The sequence below is a fragment of the Myxocyprinus asiaticus genome, chromosome 38 (assembly GCF_019703515.2).
Source record: "Myxocyprinus asiaticus isolate MX2 ecotype Aquarium Trade chromosome 38, UBuf_Myxa_2, whole genome shotgun sequence".
NCBI lineage: Eukaryota > Metazoa > Chordata > Actinopteri > Cypriniformes > Catostomidae > Myxocyprinus > Myxocyprinus asiaticus.
The window spans coordinates 14366045-14389175 of NC_059381.1; the positions used below are offsets into that span (position 1 = coordinate 14366045).

The window sequence follows — 23131 nt, forward strand, 5'->3', positions numbered from 1 at the left end:
TAAATGAAAATCAAAAATGTAATCCTTACTGATCAGTCTCTAAACATATATAGGTTTTAATAGCTGCTATGTTTGAGGATTAATCCTGGATTAGTATCCGACTCAAATGTAGATGTAGATGAAGAAAAGTGTGTTAAAGAATAAATGTAAAATGCTATATAGGCAAAAAAAATTATATATAGGCAAATTGCTGCCCCCTTCCACATATCGCGCCGTTTTGTGGCACGTTCTGCATAACGCGGCGGCCCCCTTTCGCAGCCGGCCCACCGGGAAAAGTCCCGGTTCTCCCAATGGCCAGTCCACGCCTGCTGAGATGCAAACTGGAGAACCTGTTAACCATTAGTTTTGTTAATTTAAAATAGAAAACATACAGAAGATTTTGTGTGTTTAATACACTTGGTTAATTAGCGTGACATTTGTGAGCAATGTTTAACCTTCTATTATTAAAAAAGCTTCTGCAGCATATGAGGGTGTTTAATTAGTGATTTACTTGATGAAGCCTTGTAAGGAGGCTAATTATTTAGCTATCAGCCATTATGCCATCATCATGCAATACAACATCCCTGTGTTATGAATTCAAGATGATAATATTCACTCATCACACAGCTTTGTTTTTAAGGGATATGTTTACGTGTTTCAATTCTGAGTGGCAGAAACCACGGTGACTGGAACATTTATTCGTTCAACCCCAAAAACATTATACATCCATTTGGAGGTTGTTTATCCAGCAACAATGATTTTGATGCACCGTAACGAGAAAATGAATGATGCAGCCATCACCGTTGAATGGAATGGTGCAATTGAGCTTGTCATGCAGAGATTTATGAAATCTTTTTTACCTCTGATTGCAAGAGAGACTCTTCATGAGGAGCCTTAGGTGGTCCTCTAGGCACACGCTTGAACGCAGCCCCTGCATTTTAACGTACCATTCTATCAGTGTCTATTTTTTTTTTTTTATTTGATGTGCATGTACGTTGATTTGACGTGTACATATAGCCATAAGGTCTGTGACTGTCTAAAGGGACTGAGTGGCAGCAGCTTTAATGTTAAAGCTAATGGTGTGGTGCTCTGTTAGCTGTCAAAGAGATGCTCTCTCTTCTGTTCTTCAGGAACAAAAGCAACCTGGCACCTTGAGAGGAGGTGTGAGGTGAGGGATTGTCATCTTGTCAGGGTATATGTGTGTTTGTTAGGCTGTTATTGTGTGGATGTGTAATGCCACCCCTGGTTAAGAAGGGAGGAATAAAAAAAAGAGTGACACCCCCCCCCCCCAAATAATTTTTCCAAAGTTTGAGTCCACTGGTGAAAATATTTCTTTTTTTATTTTGCATTTTTCTAATTTAATAGTTTATTTTTCATTACAAATGATATTATCAGCATAACAGTTTCAGTGAAAAATATTTGTAAAACCTGATGATTATGATATAATCACGATACTGCATGTGAATTTTCACAGAGCATCTTGTGAAAGTGCTTTAATGAAAGAAAACCTGTCCTTTTGTACAAAATTAATAACACAGTTAATGTCACAAATTTGCTTATTTCATTACCAGGGCTCAACGCTAAGGATTTTTTCTACTGTCCCGTTCGGGCCAGTGCTTCAGATTTTTACTGGCCCCAACACAAAAATGACAAATAGCTGTTTTTACCATCATGACTTTAAAAAATGTGTCTGAAGTGTGATTTTTTTTTTACATATATTATGTTTTTAAGACAATGTCTCCCAAAATTGAATCACATTTATAATTTGCAAGATATGATTTATGCCTTATGTAAACTCATAGAAGCGCTTTACAGATATAAATTCATAAATACATCATATTAACCTCAGCCGTCCAGCCATTTACACATGAGTTTTTCAGCTAAGAGTTCTGTGGAGGAGATGATGTGTTTTCGGTCACCTGTCATTGCAACTTTTGGCCATGTGTAATGTATTCACAAACAGGATCAAAGATTTAGTAACTGAGTTAAAGATTTGATTATTGGCTGAATGTAATAAATATAAGAATCTCTGAGAGAGGAGATTAAACAGTAGGTAGACATTAGGCCTAATCTGTGAATTAAGAATGTGGATATAAACATAAAATCAGACAACCTAAACAAGACCAACATAAAGCACAGAAAGAAAATACATGAACAGTCCAGAAATGAGCAATGTAACAGGTGTTTTATGAGGATGATATGAAGTAGATTGTTCTAAATATTCATCTTCACCCTCAAGCTGAACAGCTCTGATACTAATAGCCTTATAGCGATTTTGCTTCTTTTCATATTAAACGCCATTATCATGTCAAATTAATGTTTACGTTTTGAAAAATTACTTAATTACAGTGTGAATAAAAGTAGCGCTCTGTCCCTTTACGAGAGTGCATGCACGTTAAACAGTCTACGCTGCATGGAGAGACATGGATTTTCAGTCCTATAGAAAGAAACTGTTGATTTCTGGTGTTCCAATCATGTGTGGATTACTACTTTTCACCAACATGTAAAAACGAAAAATGTGGGGATTTCGCGCACTGTGAACATGGAATGTGCGGGGATAGGCCTACTTAAAATGCTGCGCAAGACATACAGTCGCACTACGAAATTCATTATGTTTTTTCCTGCTATTTTCTACACATTGGTAATAGCTGCTGCTAAGACACTTAGAAAAAGAGCGCGGATAGTGCTAGGAGAGTGCGCTCTGTGTCTGCACGTGACTGTCTTGGCGCATCCATTATATTATGCGCTCGCTCGTCGGTTAGAAGACTTCTTTCACTTCTTGTAATTTTTGTGCTGTCTCGCTTGTTGTTTGCTTGCACTAATGTTATAAATGCAGCATTGCCCGATAGGGCAAATGACAGTTCTAGCAATTGGCCCGACTCTCTCTCACACTGGCCCCGGGCCATCGGGCAGTCCCTATTGTTGAGCCCTGATTACTGATTACGAAATTGTGTGCAATCTTTAATATTTCTTATATTATGTCATTGTAATTATGTAATCACTAGCACGCAAGCAACAGCAAGAGAGGAGCAGGCTATTTTATTTATATGACGTTTTTCACACCTGCATTCCAATCTACATCTTGATGTAATCCTTCCTCATGATCACGCAGCGTGTTTTCATCGGTTGAATGGAGGGCTAAACACTATTAAAGTGTGACCAGACTCGCACTGCGTGTGCAAGCCATTCGTGCATCACAAGCTGATCAACTATTTAGCCCTTTCCGGTGAATCACACCTGCAAAATCCTAAAACTTTATTTCCAGGTTTAATTTATAATTTGAATATACTTAGATTTTTGAACCCCACGATGTGGGTTTATGTTTTCTCCTTTAATCTTTTAATGAAATTTTGTGACTATGAGTGACTATGGTTTAAGGAGGGCATACCTGTATGCTGGGTTGGAAATCTCAAGGATTAATAGTGCTGTTTTCCTTATTGCATCACGTGTTGTTCTGAAAGCAAAAAGAAACAAATGAAACACGGAATGTAGGCTGTCATCCGCGCAGCCTGACCGAAGCAAAGCGGGTGCGTTTTTAACCAAACGTGAATCGCTGCCGGCTCGTGATGCATGAATGTCTTGCACGCGCTGCATGAGTCTGTTGGGTATACTGCAGTCTCGTCACATTTTAACTTTTTGTTTAGCCTCCCTTTCAGCTCTGAAAACACCCTGTGTGATCATGAGGAAGGATTACAATAAGATGGAATGGAATGCAGGTGCAGAATTTATATAAATAAAATAGTCTACTCCTCTCTCGCCATTGCTGGCGTGCCAGTGATTACAGAATTGGCACGCGTTCCATAGGTTGCTGACCCCTGGCTTAGATCATGCGTTAAAGCTAGTGGTGCACCAATCAGGAAATTTGAGGCCGATACCGTTCTCCGTTTTTTTAACACTTAAGTTCAGCCGATACCGATATCAATTTTTTCTTTACAAGTGCCCTTTACCACACTTTTGCAAGTTATATTGTGCAGTTATATTGTGTTTATACCCCACACAGTAAAATTTCGGTAACACTTTACAAAAAGGTTCCATTTGTTAACATTATTTAACAACATTACTGCAGTTAACATGAACTAATGAACTTAATGTTAGTTACAACATAGACTAATACATTTTTAAAATCAAAAGTTGTTTTAATTAACATTAGTTAATGCACTATGAAGTAACATGAACTAACAATGAACAACTGTAATTTTAGTAACTAACATTATAATTAATAAAGACTGTAAAAATGTATTATTCATTGTTTGTTCATGATACCTAATGCATTAACTAATGTTAATGTATGGAACCTTTTTGTAAAGTTACCAAAATTACATTAAAATTACATTAATTGTGAATTGCTAACATTTATTTGTCAATATCAAAAGGTCATTGTGACATACTGGTAAGCAGTAAAAACCATGAGAGCATCACACACAGCAGAGATACCTTCAAAAATAAGGTAAATATATCCATTACAAGTGCTAAATATGCTCCAGTGAGAAATCATAAATATCTATGATTTGTTTACTGTCTTTGGCGTTTTGCTGTAACACAAATCACTAATTATTAAGCAAATGTGTGAAGATGTGGTGCCGTTACAGTTAAAATGTAATTGCTGTGATTAGTGTTAATGTGACCAACAATAATCTGATTTAAATTGGGATCCTCAGAATAGCACTGAGATGAGTAACTGATGAGATATTGAGAGCACCTGGAGAGCGCGCATGTTTGATTGACACCGCGAGTGAGCACATTGAAGGGAGTGAAGCTGAAAGTGCTCATGATCGCTCAAACAGTCTCTATCACTCAACACAACGTCTGATTGTAACGACTCACATTACATCACGTATATGTTAGCAGTCTCTTTATCCTCTCCTTGCTCACAGTGCAGCGAGTTAGGATTACTACCGTAACGACTCTAGAAAATGGTCAACTTAATATTCATACACATGTAATGCTGAGAAAATGCTCTTTCATTAGAGTAGCAGTGTATGTGTGATTTCCTGCATGCTGCAAAAAAAGATCAGCCCCGATTCTAGGCACGATCACTGATCACAGACTTAAGACGAAGATCGGCCGATTTAGATTGGTGGCCGATCGATCGGTGCACCCCTAGTTAAAGCCATGTAGTAATAAGACTCAAGGTCAGAGACTTTTATACCCTATAGCTCTCTCTCTTTCCCTCTCTTTCCTTTCCTCTTTCCATCACTGCTGTTTGACTGCTCCGTGGTGACAGAAATTAAGTAGTTATGATTGAAGAGATGGCTTTCTGTCAACATGAGGTTTAACCAGATTTTACATTTTCTGAAGAAAATGTGAGTGGTGCTTACCTGTGCACAAAGTCACTGTCATAATGCAAGGGTATTTTGAGTTGATATTAGCACATTGCTTTGCAGTTGTTAGTGTGTTCAAGGTGGTGGCTAGGTGGTTACTTACTGGCTCAAGTTAAAAGAGCCCACCCTCCAGACTCTATGATATTCTCATGCCAAGATATGGCTTGGACAGAGCCATAACCATCAATAAAGTATGCTGAATAGTGGTTTACAATATGGGTTTTTCAAATATAAGTTGTTAAACTTCTACATTTGACAATGTAAATTGACAAGGTGCCTCAAAAACTTGGTATTCCTACATGAGACGCTAAAAAAAACAGCAAGACGTGTCGCAATGGCCAAAGACAGACATCTAGCACATGTTTACATAAACACACAATGGAGGCAGGCCCACATAAAACCCTAGGAATTGCTGCATTTCTTGGCTGAATGTTTTTTTTAATTTTAATTTTTTATTTTATTAAATGCATGTAAAGGTAATTTCTTTTCATTTCATACAACAGCACCATGTTGATAATTGGCTCTTTTCAATCACAATGTTAAAATATCTCCATAAAATGAAGGCAGTACACAGGAGCAATGTTGTTTTGGTTGAAAAACTGCATTATTAAAATGCGAGAATCAGAATTATTAAGTTTTGTGACTTTGAGATGTACCCTACACACTAAAACGAAGGTGACAAGCCTCGCCTCTAAATCACTTTATTTTCTGAGGCTCATGTTTTTTGTATGCTGAACAGCACCTTTTGCCCCACATAATGTGCGAGATTAAGTGATTTGATGAGATCTCTGGAGGAAAATCCATGCCTTTAATCGAATAATTGATTAGTCCTGCATTTGCTGCTTTCTAATTGGCCGGTAAATGTTTCGTTAGCCCTCGATTTAAAACCCCATGGGGTCTGCTCTCAGAGGAGTTGAGAGTTTGTTCCGCAGTTATTGGGGAAGGCTGAAGTGTTTGCATTTTGGTGTTCCTGTGAAACCGCAAGAGCCTGTGTCATTCAGTCTTGCCACGGCCTTTTCACTGTGTCGGCAGTATTCTGTTGAAAATCAGATATGTGCCTTTGAAACATCTGTCACATTGTTACAAGTGTCAATCATTGAGGAGGTGGACGGTTCATGAATAAACCCATCTGTTGAATTATGGATGTTGAGGAGTGAATCTCGCTACATGACTGATAGATATTCCTCCTCCTATGTTTGTATCAGGAATGTGCGATTGCTAACACACTTTCTCTTCTCTCTCTCTCCCCAGGCCCTTTCCATCAGAGGACACAGCACTGAATGAAGATGATGTGTATAGGAGTTTGGAGGAGTTGGCAGAGTATGTATTTAAACCAAAGAAATAAAATAAGGCCCGGAACATTCTCTATTCAAATATGTGAAGGCAGACGCTTCTAGCTATGCAAGCTTGATTTTGTGCATTGTTGTGTTTCAAACTGTGTCAGACCACAATTTATAACACAACACAACTACGCATTGCATGGTCAGCATTGCCACAGGGGGGAGCTATAGCAGACAATAGTGTGAACATAAGGGTACATTTTTTTCTTACATGTCAACTACTGTAATAGTGAAGCAACATTTTAAAGAGAATATTGCTGAACAATTAAGTTAAAGTCAATATTGTTATAGCAACTCACCTGAATAATAGCACATCTGCTTTAATGTTACAGACATTTAATGTAAACTCTATCACCCCCTAGAGTACCGAGGTTTGCTATTGCCACAGTAACGCAAGAACGCACGTTAAGTATGTTCAACCAGACCAAAAAATGCCCTAGTAATGAATTTGTAACAGCTGATATAGTTCTTAATAATATATAAAAGTCCTTGTTATACATATTATGGCACAAATATGAGTTGATGTTGATTGAATTCTTAGGGTAGAAGGTAATAAATTCTCGATATTGACAATTTGTAGTAATAAATGTATTAAATTAACATATTCGACATAAATGGATGAGACACAATTTGTTTTAAATAAAAAAATGCCTTTATAAAGGTAAAAAAAATGCCTTTGAAAATCAAATCCAGGGGACAAATACTGTATTGCCCCATAATGTGAAATTTTATTTCTGACACTGCTCAGAGACTTTATAAAGGTGTAAATTTGCTGAAGTGGCATGGTACCATTTTTCTCAGTGGTGATCTGAGTGGACCAATCACAGTTGTTTGTGATAGCTGGATAAGGATCAGGATAACTGTATAAAGATTGCTGGGATGTTTTTCATTTTTATGTCAGGTATCAAACCTTGGAATTTATGGATTTAAACTATTAAACTTTTTAGTGTACAATACTCCTGAGATGTATGTTGCTTGACGAAGGATTGGCAACTTGAGGAAGACTGCTTTGTGTCTCAAAGGAAACTAGGTTATAAGCTACTGTAGTTTAAAAACTTTTTTTTTTTTCTTTTTTCTCCATAGTCACATAAATCATCCACGCCCCACCCTACCAGCCTTGGGCCAGTCACCCGGATTACACAATTAGCCTGGTAGTAATCACTTTTTTGGTTACCATAGCGATGCCAGCCTTGCTAGGAGAGCTCAAAGCAACACAGGAGCTGGCAGTGTGGGCATTAATACTGCAGCAGAATTAGTGGGTGGTATGGAAGGGGGGCAGGGGCTGTGAAAGTGGTGACAGGCCCGATTCCTCACTGATTAATGGAGAATAATTAGGCACCAGGGTGGATAGGTGTCATTCATCAACAGAGGACAGTGTGACACAGGCATGTTAGCGCAGATTGCATACATTAAACGTCTCACGATGGCTCCTTGAAACTTCAATAGAGCCGTAAATAGGAGATGAGCTTATGTCACAGCGCAAATGGCCTCATTTTAAATCACAGCCCAAAGAAACTGATAGTTTGTGTAGCCTATATAGAGTCAGAGAAGACGGCATGTTTAATTCAACATGGACAAAAACAAAGCCGTAAGCGACGAAAGAGTGATCCGTCAAGGTGACATTCTCTCTTTAAGTCCTAGGTCACGTCTTATTTTTACAACCATTTTTTCTGGTTTTTTTTTATAGGACATTAGAGAGAGACAGGAAAGTTGATTTAGAAAGGGGTAAAGGGGTATGCTGATTCAAACCTGAGTACCTGTGAGCCAATAGCTTTTTGAACACTAACAGTCCACTCTCACTATGGTCTATCATGGTGATTTCATTGGGGAAGTTTTTTGTCACTTCAAGAGATCAAACCAACATAATGCCAAGATCTATTTTTTCTTCTTTTTGAAATTAAACTATAACAGTCCTAGAAGAACAGAGTGTATGTGAGGGCATATTTAGACCTTTGACATTTCCACTGTCTGCGATCTCCTGCACTGATCCGTATCGACTAGAATTTGGGTGCTGGTTTCTATGGCCTCAAGTGATCACTGACCTCCTTCAATATTCTTGATATCCCTCTGCCATCTGACCCCTCTTTACATGCAGATTCATGTTAAAACACATCTTAACGACTAATCTAATAGAGGTTAAAGCCACACCCAGTGCACAAGCACTCTTTGTACCATTGTTAATGGAACAGTTTATCTCACCAAATTAATGAAACTATCCATCCATGTGGACCCATGACCTTTTCCTGTTATAAATATGGTTCATTTCCACACAGTGCTTCAGTCTGATTAATGGAAAGGTCCCTGAGATGATGCACTGGGACATAGTTTAACAAGCACTTTCAACAGGCTGCTTTGGGCTCTCTTAATTGGACTGTGATATCATTGTTTGCTTTACTGGAAATGAAAACGTGCATGAAAAGGTTTGCGGCAATGTTACCGAAGCTTAAAAAATGAGTCACCATCATGTGCCTTCAGTAGGTTTATTTATGTAAGTACTGTGTCTGTTTGTATTAGATTGGAGATGTTTCTCAATATTGTACCACGAGTGGGGCCAAAAGCTGTGTCTTTGACCTTTTCAGCTATTGAAGCAAAGAGGAGTCATTCTGTAGGACTGTGATTCACTTGAAGAGATAAAAGAGGTAGAAAGTAATAATCAACGTGCTTTTGTGAAAGGTTAACAGTGTTGAAGTAGCTCTTTAGTCACATGACTGAGACACTTTTCAAAAGAGTTGAGGTGCTAGGGTGTTTTGGGTTTTTCTAGATTACATATTGGTCCAAGTGAAATAAACCCAACCCTAAGTCTCTATGATATTCTTGTCCCTGTTCATGCAATGAGTAATCTAAAAGTAATCAGATTAGATTACCTAAAAGTGTAATCTATAAGATTACATTACTGATACAGTTTTGGTTGTGTAATTTGAAATCAGTACTGGATTACATTTCAGAAGTAATCTACCTAATGCTGACCCCAAAAATGATCAATAGTAATGGTGATGCTTAACTTTGCAAGGGCCACTAATGAACCTATTGAAGCCAGTTGATGTGATATAAAGCTAGCTAATGTAATACATATTTTTCTTTAAGCAGTGATTTCAGATTTTACTTTTATGTGTCTAATTTGCATGTTCACCAATGTATAGTTGTAAATTTTCGCCAGAACGTATTTGGTATCCTCGTTCAGCTTGCAAATGATTCAACGATGAATCTACAAAGTGATGTAACAGTGGTTCAGAAGGGGAGTCCCATCATAAAGTATTACCTTTATTTTCCACTTACCTCAGTGTTATGACAAGTGAACGTGTCCTGAGTTAGTGGCCATGGGCTTGGAGTACTTTGCAGTCAGGTGTGAACTGAGCTGTAGTGACTGTTGTTGGTAATTTAGTGCTATGAATTTGGGTTAGTTGCTCATTTAGTGTTGTTGTTTGGCTAATCTGTGAGTTCACATCCAAACTAACCTTATTGGATTTCTCAACATCATTGCCTCCTTCCACAATATTTAATGTGGTCATCCAGAAACTGACATAACATGAAATTGTTCAATTTTAGCAAACAGTCTATGTCTCTTTTCCACATCAAATAGCAATCAGATGTCTACATCATGTTATCAATGATTTACTTCACCCTAACTGGTTACTGCTATGTTACATTCTCACAAGAGGCATTGTAGGTAATAGAGCCGCAGGTTAAAGCGCTCTGAGGTGGCAGCAGGGACAAACAACTGCCACTGGCACCTGTCTGTTCTGGCACCTGTCTCTGCAGATTGAACTTTGCACCGTGTAACCTTAATTCAGTCCCACCAGGATTTGCCACTTTTTCCTCACAAACTCACAAATAGTCATAGTATACTTGTTTAATTTGTGTCAATGACAGTATAAGTGCAATTACCTGTAATTATTTTAGTGCATAACAATTGAATATGCAGTTAGCAACAAAAAATTAAATACAAAAATACAATACATTTATGAGGTGAATCCTGTAATATGGCTAATATGTGTTCAATTAATGACCCTTAATTTTTGGTATATTAAATGCCTCAGACAGTGCAAGTAAACTTTGCTAAGGTTAAAATAGTAGACCTACAATAAAACTGTAAACTAAAAACACATGAGGATTCAATAGGTAGGCCTGTCGTGATTATTACACAGCCTGATAACAATTATTTGATTTAACCGTAATTATCTGAGAGAACTATGATTTATTGAGCACTTCAAACTGTATTCACATTGTAATTTCAAAATAAGGGATTTTTAAGCAAATATAGAAATACCAATGATTAACGCATTCTTGAGTCTCATTTTCTGGTGCAACAGTGCATCATCATGTGAGCACTCCAAATGAACTGTTACCAATCTGCACCTCGGACCATTTAGAGCAGCTCCTGAAGAGCACAAGAAGATTAAACGCTAGCTGTGATGTACGCACACCTTTTAAAAGTTTAGACTAGGCTTCTGATAGAGAACACAAAACATTCCAGTTTCACTTTAACTGATCCCAAGATCGCAAATTCCTTGAGGGACTGTTAAAGCTGCAGTATGAAACTTTTTCAGCGTTAAAATACTTTCTTCTTTCCAGCTGAATATGAAGAGACAACTACAAGTAAGAAATTCATAGGTAAATTTTCTTAAAAACTGTAAACTGTCTCGGTGCCACTATAAAAATTCCTCTGTTTGTTTAGAGGGGCAAGAAGAGGGGCAAATTCGGAAAGCTGTTTTGAAAACATTGTTTATTTTTGCAATTCTTTTTGGTGGCGCTAGTGTCGCAGAAATGACATACTTCAGCTTAAGGTCAAGATAATGGACATGATTTTAAAGCATTTATTTAACAAACACTTCAGTTTTGATTTTCATAGAGGCTTGTAGGTTCCCTAGGAATGTTTTTTCTAAATCCCTAAACCTAAGTATTAAACTTCATGTAATTGCTCCTGCATCATTCTTGCTATGGACATGAATGATACCTTAAATCATGCTGCTCATTAAGTATTAAGGTGTGTTGTTACTTTTTAAGTGATTAGACTTGCATTGAAGGAGTGAACCAAGCAATATGTGGGTGGTGGGCTCTTGTAACATGGGCCAGTAAGCAGCTACCTAGCAGCAATCCAAAACCTCTTAGCAACTGAATTGCATTGTGAATAAAGCACATTTTCTGTTCTCAAATACTGAATTTTCAAATATTAAAATATCAACATGTTCAAATAGTGCCATTTTCAAAATGGTAGTATGATTATATGACATGAGTACTCCTTTAATTTAGCTAAATTGTGTTCATCCCATTGGCTATAATTAAATTCTATCAGATGGATCAGAGCCCAGTTGCAAGAAACCCCTTATTTATATTTATAAGGCTATTTTCACTAAGGGTTTTCTTACCTAAAGAGGTTTGCAGCCTGCAGTAGGCATCGTACATTGAAAAAAACAGTATCTATAGACCACTGTAAAAAGTATTCTGATACCTTTCTAATTGCATTTGGCACCTTTTTCATTATGTTGCTAGTCTTTCTATTTGTTTAAGTGTATAGAGTGCCATTGGAGACTGGAGAGGGACTTTTTGTACCCAGATCTGCAGTGTTTGTCATCATCAGAGACAGTCTTTGAGGCAGTCTTTTGGGAGAGGGGTTTCAGAAGAAGTGGTAGACCAAAGAATGACCTTCCTAATCTCCACAGACTGAGGAGATCTGTAAAAAACAAAAAAAACAAAAAAGAAAATTTTAGGCTCAAGCTGTAACATCTTCATACAGATGAATCACAGAACTTTACACCATGTTGGCCCCTTCTAGTGTGTCAAAGATGATCACAGCCGATAGTAGTACACAGGGTCTCTTTGGCTGGGTCAGTTTGCCAGGCATCAAGCATCAGCAACACGTGTTCCTCTTTTTGACCCTCAGTCAGAGAGATCTGCAAGTTCTCCATACTGTTACCTTCAAATTCCCTCTCATTCCTTCATCCTCGAGTCACTAGGATCAGTTTCAGTGTAACAGTGTGGAATTAAGTTAACTTTTATTGACATATTGCTCTGATTTTGGGATGGATTTTTATGCTCTGCTCTAAACATGGTTTTCCCTTTTGGGTTTGTGGTTGACTGAGCGAAAGAAACGTTCAAGAATGCTGTTACATCAGTGAAATCAGCACGAGTGCTCTCAGAGCAACCTCTGTGGTCATGATGGTTTAGACAGAATGAGACCACAAAATATTTCATAATTTCAAAGAATGCTTGGTATCGGCCCAAATGGAACTGTGCACTTTGGGTCGAGAGGGAATCTGTCTGCACTGTAGACATTCAGGTTACTACTATTTCGATATTTTGTGAGTTAGACCGTATTGAATCATTAATCAGACAGGTATTTGGATTTTTTCCATTGACGCTTTATTTCAAGCTCAAAAATTCATGGATATGATAAAAACAATTTTTAATCAGCCTTCATTACATTCATTTCACTGCAAGGCTGGTCTATGGGACAATAGTATTTATGGATAAAGCAGTGTTCAACCAGAAAGACTCAGAGCGAATATGAAAATAACGTTTTGCAACACTGGCCAATGGCAGGTGAATTGAAAAAATTAATCAGTCTAAAATTGAAATGAAACTGTGTTGTGCATTATGTATGAAATTAGTCAGTGTCTGACTCCTGGTGGAACTGCCCCTGAAAAAGACCCACAAGGATTTATTTTTTTATTATTATTTTTGTTTCAGTGGCTTAATGCAAGGCATATTTAGGCATCCTAGATACATTTTAAATGGTACATTTTCAACTGAGGTAAGTTGTTAGAAGATGTGCAAGTCCCAACAGAGGATTTCTTTAGTGGACAGTTAGATTTGAATCACATATGTCACTTACATTAATGATGTTAAGACTGTCATTCTTAAACCATGTTATGTTGTATTTCCTTATAAAGTTACCGGACAACATTTTGTTAAATATGCCCTTGGCACTTGGCAAATGTCAATTTGGACCCTTATTTTATGGTCCTTCCTTATTGTGCTGTCCATGTGCTTATGCTCATGATCGGCCCTTGAGCGTCATGGCACCTAATGCCATCACGCCATTGTTTGCAAAAGCATCTGGCCTATTTTTGTCATCCACAGTTAAATCAGACAGCATAACCCCATAATGCAGGAGTGATAAAGGAACACACACTCCAGATTCTGCCCTCAAATATGCTACCTAAACTCCACTGCACCAAACATAATGCAGCTAATGCCTGTCCTCAGGGACTTGAGGTCACAGGATAAAGTTATAAAAAATCTTCCTGCCTCCATTCATTCGCTTTGCCAGTTTTGCAGTTTGGGAACTGTATAGAAAAATGTCCCCTCAATCCACGGTGCTCTGACAGACAGCAGCTCTGTGAGTGGGGAAATTTGACTCTGCTAATGAGGAAGGACAGCAAGCCATCCATCCTTAAGGGTGCACTGCACAACCTCAATTAATTCTTCAAACAGTCGCCTCTCTATGTGGACACAGTGCTGAATGTTAGATTAAGGCCAACACCTTTCCTTTTATTAGCATGTCTATTTCTACCTACTGTTCAAACATGAACATGCATGTCATGCTTTGTAATTTTAAAAAGAGAGCAGTTCAAATCGTGTTCAAAAAGGTAATTATTTGGGTTTTAGGAATTTTTGTGCCCTCTCACAGGTTAAGGACTTTGAAGGCAAAGGAATTCTTGTAGGTGCTGTTCCTATTATAAAATGTGGTTTTAATGAAAAATGGTTCAAACAAATTTGACCATTTGAAAATTTCACCCTCTTTTTAAACTAGCCCTTTTAGGAAGGTATCGATTGACAGCACATTTCTCCTCGGAACCTTATAGTGCCACAAATTGGTGTTTTATAAGAGTGGCAGTTGAATTAGATGTCATTTTTGTTTTGTTATACAGTTATTTAATGTACATTTGTTTTATTTAGACATTTCTCTAGTTCAAATCAATTTAATTGTGTTTGTATTGTGCTTTTGTTGCTGTTCCAAAGCAGCTTTACAAAGAGTAGTGCCTGATAAACCCCATAGGGGCAATTCAACATGCAAGGAACAGATGTATAAGTAGATGAGAAAGAAACCTTGGTAGAGACTAAGACAATTGTTCTGGAAATTCAGAGTGGAATAAAATTATATAAGCATCATCATGAGGACTGGTTAGGGTGCTTTAGACTGCTGTAAACTTTGGGCTATGATGGTTAGGGCCTGTACTTATTATCAATGAGTAAAACGTACACATTTACCCATTACGCTATACAAAAAATAAATAAAAAATACATAAATACATAATAAAATGTAAAAGGAACATAGGCAGATCCAAAATACCCTCAGTGTCAAAGGGCATCTAATGTAAAATAAAAACCTGAATCTAAATGTTGTTCACAGTGAATTTATCCTGTCCAGGAGCCACAGCCCCAAACAAAAGAAGTTAAAGCAAAGTCTCAATACTCTAGAGTAGTATTTGTTCTGAAAGATGCATTCTGTCTCCTAGAGATGAACGTAGGTTGGTACGAAAAGTGAAAATCAATCCCAGAACAACAGCAAAGCACCTTGTGAATATGCTGGAGAAAACAGGTAGACAAGAATCTATATCCACAGAAAAACGATCCTATATTGACATAACCTGAAAGGCTGCTCAGCAAGGAAGAAGCCACTGCTCCAAAACTGCCATAAAAAAGCCAGACTACTGTTTGCAAGTGCACTTGGTGACAAAGATCTTACTTTTTGGAGAAATGTCCTCCGGTCTGATGAAACAAAAATTGAACTGTTTGGCCATAATGACCATCGTTATGTTTGGAGGAAAAGGGTGAGGCTTGCAAGCCGAAGGAGCTTTGCTGCAGGAGGGACTGGTGCACTTCACAAAATAGATGGCACTTTTAGAGCAGTTCACATGCATTGTGAATGAATGAATGAACATTACATTTATATAGCACTTTTCTGACACTACACTCAAAGCACTTCACACAGCGAACAGGGGACTCTCCTCAACCACCACCAGTGTGCAGCATCCACCTGGATGATGCGACGGCAGCCGTAGTGTGCCAGTACACTCACCACACACCAGCTATTGGTGGAGTGATAGAGCCAATTCATGAAAGTGTATTATTAGGAGGCCATTGTGGGGAATTTACACCCCTACTAACCTAACTGGCATTTTTAATGACCACAGAAAGTCAGGACCTTGGTTTTACGTGTTAGTGTAGTTTACTTTTTTTTTTTTATATGTACAGTTTTATAGTGTCCCCATCACTATACTGGGGCATTAGGACTCACAGAGACTGCAGGGTGAGCACCCCCTGCCGGCCTCCCTAATACCTCTTCCAGCAGCAACCTTAGTTTTCCCCAGGAGGTCTCCCATCCAGGTACTGACCAGGCTGAACCCTGCTTAGTTTCAGTGGGCAACCAACCTTGAGCTCTAGGGTGAAATGGCTGCTGGCATTGTGAAAGAAAAGTACTTGCAGGTTCAAGCATTCATGCAGTCCCAAACATTAATAACCACTACAAGTTATTATACAAATTTACAAAGGCAGCACAGTATAACAGAAAAGGAGATGACAGCATTTCACCAGAGGCAGAGCATTGTAAACTACACACTGCTCTTACAAATGTTCAAATAAAAGCTCCAGGTGAAGGTGAAACTAAAAACAGGACAGAAATATATTACTTTTATACAAAACAAATCTAATCCACAAAATAATAATGATAATTCAGTAATATATTATATCCTAATAATAAATTTGACGGGTCCCACAGTAATTATTTAGTATTATGCAATATTCAACTGTTTTCCAAAAATAAGTGGAGTAGTTTTTGCACACCTTGTTCATCACAAAACTTGTTTTAATAAAATATCTGAAGGTTAATAATGCTTTTTATTAAGCTATTATGTATCATTGTTTATAAAATATAAATATAAAAGGTCTCTTCAGTGAACATTATTAAATCTCATTCTCCCTTGTGCTCGTGTACGTTTACAGAACAACGATGTATTAAAAATGGTTTCGTGTACAGGCGACAATGTTTTCAAAACGATCCCCATTCACACGGATCTGTGAAAATGACTAAAAACGCTGTATTATGCATGCCAGGCCAGTAGTTGGCGATGACAATTTATAAAGAAACACTATGCACCTGCGCACATAAGCATTCTTCCACAGAGTGGTGAATACAAACAATGAAGATGGCGATCGCTGGTCATAGTAGTGATGCAGTAAATCTACACTTTGCTGGAGAAGCGTCAATAAACTCAAAATCTTGAGCAGCATAAACACAGTCCTGTAGTCCACCATTGTAGTTTTGAATGTCTCGCGCGTTGTTTTGAAGTACTCACACGCATGCCTATAGACTGAACACGTAATACGCATGCGCATAACGTCATCATTTTCACAAACGTACACTTTGAAATCCGTTTTCAAAAGTTTGCGTTTTCAGGCCCCAAAACGCCATTGTCGTGTAAATGAACAGCCAAAACGCTAAAAAGTTTTCCGTTTTTAGTTGAAACCGTTGTCGTGTAAATGGCCCCTTAGTGAAAAATGTCCTGGTTACTTTTGTAACCTCCGTTCCCAGATGGAGGGAACGAGACGTTGTGTCAATGTAGTGACACTAGGGGTCACTCTTGGGAGCCCTGAACACCTCTGATATTTGAGAAAAGGCCAATGGGAATTGGTGAGTGGAATTTGCATGCCACTCCCCCAGACATACGGGTATAAAAGGAGCTGGCCTGCAATCACTCATTCAGGTTTTGTGCTGAGGAGCCGAGACAAGGTCCCGGCCATTTCAGCGGGTAGTTCAGTGTTGTGACAAGAGGGACACAACATCTCGTTCCCTCCATCAGGGAACGGAGGTTACGAAAGTAACCAGGACGTTCCCTATCTGTCACTCACTCGACGTTGTGTCAATGTAGTGACATTAGGGTCTCTATACAAAACGCCATAACGACTGAACTGTGTTACGTGGTCTGGCAGTGCGAGATGGCAGACCGCTGTGTGCCTCGTAGCCAGTGCACCAGGCCGTCACGTAACCTTCCCCAACGCTCCTACGAGTGTCGAACGGTCCCCCGTACCTGGGGATAAGTCGACTGCCCAAAAAAATGGGGACAGGCTAGCCCAGCCTTGGCCTCTTCTCCTCTATTTTCTCCCCAAAAAGAGTGGAAATCGTTAACCGACTGGGGGCCATGAGTGTCCACGTCGAGGGGTGTCACTCCCAAGGGGAAGACACTGTGGAGACCACACCCCACCCGGAGGAGGGGGGGGGGGTATTTGAGTGGAAATACGTCACATGGTCTTACCGAGTTTTGTCGGAAGTGTGTCATGTGGAAAAGTCCCGTGGTAGGTCCTACCCGAAGGGGGAGGAGCTCTACAGACACTGTGACCAGGGGCAGAGGCCTCTGCCCAAGGAAGACGCAGTTTACCAAGAGGGAAACAATTTTGCGGAAGATACATCACACGGGGTTACCTACGGGGAACCAGCGCATATGGAGCACCTATCCCAGTACAGGGCCTAGTTAGCACCCGTACTGGGCCGGAGGGAGTTTCTCTGCAAACCCGCCTGCCACAGGGCTAAGGAGGAAAGTCATCCTGGGTCCACAACTTTGTGAACACGACTGGGAGTCAAAGCGCACGTCTTCACCTCAGGGAGGGGAAAGGCGCTATAAGCAAGCGGTACACCCGGCCATCTGTCCCGGAACTTACCTGCTCGTATCTGACAACACACGGGATGAGACCGGCTCAACCCGGAGATTGTAAAACCTCACAAAGGTGTTGGGTGTTGCCCAGCCCGCTGCTCTTCAGATGTCTGCTATAGAGGCACCATTGGTCAGGGCCCAATCCTAGTAGAGTGGGCTCGCAGCCCCAAGGGGGGCGGCACGTCCTGGGCGTGATATGCCATTGCATTGGCATCAATGACCCAGTGGGCGATCTTCTGTTTGGAGACAGCGCTCCCTTTCCGCTGACCGCCAAAGCAGACAAAGAGCTGCTTAGAGCGTCTAAAGCTCTGTGTGCGATCCAAATAGATGCGCAAAGCACGTACCGGACACAGCAACGCCAAAGCTTGGTCTGCCTCCTCCTGGGGCAGCGCTTGCAGGTTCACCACCTGATCCCTAAACGGGGTCGTGGGAACCTTGGGCACATAGCCCATTCGGGGTCTCAGGATCACGTGAGAGTAGCCCAGACTGAACTCCAGGCACATTTCACTGACAGAGAATGCCTGCAGGTCCCCTACCCTCTTGATGGAGGTGAGCGTCGTCAGGAGGGCAGTCTTCAAAGAGAGTGTCTTTAGCTCAACTGACTCCAGGGACTCGAATGGAGCTCCCTGTAGGCCCCGAAGGATCACACCTGATGATCAATTCGTGCTTCCCTAAATACTTACCATCTACTGCATCGTGATGTGCCGATATAGCGGCGACATACACCTTCAAGGTGGAGGGGGACAGCCGCCCCTCCAGCCTCTCATGCAGGAAGGAAAGCACCGATCCGACTTCGCATCTCTGGGGGTCTTCGCACCGGGAAGAACACCACTTAGCGAACAGACGCCACTTCAAGGCATATAGGCGCCTCATAGAAGGGGGCCCTAGCCTGAGTGATCGTGTCTACCACTGCAGGTAGTAGGCCACTTAGGTCTTCCATGTCCCATCCAGGGGCCAGACGTAGAGGTTCCAGAGGTCTGGTCACGGGTACCAGATGTTGCCCCGTCCCTGAGAAAGAAGGTCCTTCTTCAGGGGAATTCGCCGGGGGGCTGTCGCGAGGAGTGTGAGGTCGGAGAACCAGGTCTGGGTGGGCCAGTAGGGTGCTACTAGGATGACCTGCTCCACGTCCTCCCTGACCTTGCACAGATTCTGTGCGAGTAGGCTCACTGGGGGGAACGCATACTTGCGTAGTCCCGGGGGCCAGCTGTGTGCCAGTGCATCTGTACCGAGGGGGGCCTCGGTCAGGGCATACCAAAGCGGGCAGTGGGAGGATTCCCGGGATGCGAACAGGTCTACCTGTGCTTGACCGAATCGACTCCAAATCAGCTGGACCACCTGGGGGTGGAGTCTCCACTCTTATCTGAGCGTAATCCATCATGACAGCGTGTCCGCCGTGGTGTTGAGGTCTCCCGGGATATGAGTGGCTCGCGGGATCTTGAGGCGCTGCTAACTCCTGAGGAGGAGACGGCAGGCGAGTTGCGACATGCAACGGGAGCGTAGGGCACCTTGGCAGTTGATGTACGCTACCGTCGCCGTGTTGTCCGTCCGGACCAACACATGCTTGCCCTGGATCAACGGCCTGAGCCTCCGCAGGGCGAGCAGCACTGCCAACAACTCGAGGCAGTTGATGTACCAACACAGTTGCGGGCCGGTCCAAGAGCCGGTGACTGCGTGCTCGTTGCATACGGTGCCCCAACCTGTCTAGGAGGCGTCAGTCGTGACAATGATACGCCTGGAGGCCTGCTCTAGGGGAACTCCAGCCCATAGAAACGCCAGGTCCGACCAAGGGTTGAAGAGGTAGCGACAGATCGGTGTGATGACCATGCGATGTGTCCCGCGGCGCCATGCCCATCTTGAGACTTGAGTCTGAAGCCAGCTATCTCATATGCATCAACCCGAGCGGTGTAGCCACCGTTCAGCACTGACTGCGCATGCTCGCTTTTGAGGCGTGCCGTTATCAAGACTGAGTCCAACTCCAAACCGAGAAAAGAGATGCTCTGAACCGGGGAGAGCTTGCTATTTTCCAAGTTGACCCAAAGCCCCAGCCGGCTGAGGTGCCTGAGCACCAGATCCCTGTGTGTACATAACAAATCTCGAGAGTGAGCTAGGGTTAGCCAATCATCGAGATAGTTGAGGATGCGGACACCCACTTCCCTTAGCGGGTCAAGGTCTACCTCTGCGACTTTCGTGAAAACACGAGGGGACAAGGACAGGCCGAAGGGGAGGACTTTATACTGGTAAGCCTGGCCCTCGAAGGCAAACCGTAGGAAGGGTCTCTGTCGAAGAAAAACCGAGACGTGAAAGTACGCGTCCTTCAGGTCTACCGCCGCGAGCCCCTTGGACATGCTGTGAAATCAAAGAGAAAGGAAACAAAAGATTCTCCTCCTGGCCCTCCAGAGCAGCAGATCTCCTCGTCCTTGGGTCGCCTGTCTCAGGGGCGCTTCGAAGCCTTTCTCGGGTTCTTGGCGGCCAGCCATGGGACAGGTGGCATCTGCTTCCTGTGGGCGGCTCCACGCCAGGGCCGGGCCGTGGGGGCAGGCTGCGGTGGAGCCGGTGCTGTTGCGGCAGACGGGGTGCGGGGTCTTGAACCACACTGGGGCAAGATATGCTGAATAGCCTCCGTCTGCTGTTTCACTACCGAGAACTGCTGGGCAAAGTCCTCAACGGTGTCGCCAAATAGGCCCACCTGGGAGATGAGGCGTCAAGGAACCGTGCCTTGTCAGCCTCCCTCATCTCGACCAGGATGAGCCAAAGGTGGCACTCCTTGACCACCAAGGTGGACATCCCGAGAGACCGCGCCGTGACCTTCGTCGCCCGGAGAGTGAGGTCGGTCACCAAGCGCAGCTCCAGCATCAATCCCGGGTCAGAACTAATCTCGTGCAGTTCTTTTAGCACCTTGGCTTGGTGTACCTGCAGGAGAGCCATGGTGTGTAGGGCGGAGGCAGCCTGTCCAGTAGCACAGAGACGACGTAAGCCTACAGGCCCTGGACGGGAGCTTCGGGCGGCCTCACCAGGTGGCAGCGCTCTGCGGGCATAGATGCACCGCAACTCCACCTGGGGAATCGCAGAATACCCCTGGCAGCCCCACCGTCGAGTGCAGAGTGAGAACGGGGGAGCTGAAAGACCGGGATCGGACAGTAAAAGGTGCCCTCCACGACCTCATCAGCTCCTCATGCACCTCCGTGAAGAAAGGGACTGGGGCGTGGCCAGGAGCGGCGCTCAGGGCCCAGGAACCAATCATCGAGCTGCGAGGGTTCAGGGGAGAGTGGAGGATTCCACTCTAGCCCGACACTCGCTGCTGCCGAAGGTGGGAGTCCAGCCGAGGCCTCAGCATCAGACTGGACGAGCCCGCTCTCTGATGCTGTGATCGACAACTCATCCTCTTCGCGGGCTCCGAATGAGAGCACGAACTCGCCCTGAGACGAGCCGGCGTTCTCATCCCAGAACCCGACTGGGGCAGATGAGTGTGCTGGGGAATGGGAGGTCTGTGGGGGGTTTCCCGGCGGAGGTAGTCCCATTGAAGTCCCCAAATCGCCCCCAGTGCTAACCGACGCAGCCTCATACCCGTAGATAGAAGGAGCGAGGCAGGGAGCCGCTGGGGTGGCTTCCCTTCTTACGAAAGAAAGCTGCGACCGCAACGTTTCCATAGTCATGTTCTCGCAATGAGGACATGACCCATCAACGAAAGATGTCTCTGCGTGGGCACCACCCAGACATATAAGACAATGATCGTGGCCCTCAGAAGTGGAGAGGTAACGACCGCAACCAGAAATTATACACAACCGGAAAGGCATCTTTAAAAAGACGCTCCTGTAAGTGCCACTCTTTTAGAAGGAGAAGATATACTCTTTCAGCAGGAAGAATGTAATCTTTCAGTCTGCCGAAGCACCCAGTGGCGTTCTCTGCACTGCACTGGTGCAGAGGGGGAGAAGCCGCTGAAATGCGCTGTAAAACCCGCAGATGAGGTGAATGAACTCGGCGGAAGAATTCTGCTCAATGAACAGAACCGCTCGGCTCCGAAGAGAAAATCCGAATGAGTGGTTGCAGGCCAGCTCCTTTTATACCCGTATGTCCGGGGGAGTGGCATGCAAATTCCACTCGCCAATTCCCATTGGCCTTTTCTCAAAGATCAGAGGTGTTCGGGGCTCCCAAGAGTGACCCCTAGTGTCACTACATCAACAGAACGTCGAGTGAGTGACAGATAGGGAACTGTGGGAAGCATGCCTTTATTATTTTTTTTAAATAGATTTTTATTTAATGCCTTTAAAATATTTAATCTTTCATACTTGCTGCAATGGCTGTTTGGATGAAATGATGGTTCCTCTGATTTTAAACAAAATCACATTTGAGAACAAATATGAAATTATCGAGATATATACACTGGCAGGCAAAAGTTTGGAAAAATTTACAGATTTTGCTCTTATGGAAAGAAATTGGTACTTTTATTCACCAAAGTGGCATTCATCTGAACACAATGTATAGTGTGGACATTAATAGTGTGAAAAATTACTGATCCCACAAAATCTCAATGGTGTTAAGATCCATAACACTCTTTTCCAATTATCTGTTGTCCAATATCTGATTATTTGCCCACTCTAACCTTTTCTTTTTGTTTTTCTGTTTCAAAAGTGGCTTTTTCTTTGCAATTCTTCCCATAAGGCCTGCACCCCTGAGTCTTCTCTTTACTATTGTACATGAAACTGGTGTTGAGGGGGTAGAATTCAATGAAGATGTCAGCTGAGGACATGTGAGGCGTCTATTTCTCAAACTAGAGACTCTGATGTACTTATCCTCTTGTTTAGTTGTACATCTGGTCTTCCACATCTCTTTCTGTCCTTGT

At 42.2% G+C, this 23131-nt stretch overlaps 1 protein-coding gene across 3 annotated transcripts in view; it reads left to right on the top strand.

Annotated features, from left to right (window-relative positions):
• Window positions 1-23131, top strand: part of LOC127428938 (guanine nucleotide exchange factor VAV2-like) — a 279483-nt gene that overhangs the window by 190989 nt on the left and 65363 nt on the right. For all 3 annotated transcript variants that reach the window (XM_051677628.1, XM_051677629.1, XM_051677630.1), the window contains exon 4: window positions 6552-6620. In XM_051677628.1, the coding sequence (XP_051533588.1) occupies window positions 6552-6620 (69 nt within the window). The remainder of the gene's footprint in view (window positions 1-6551; window positions 6621-23131) is intronic.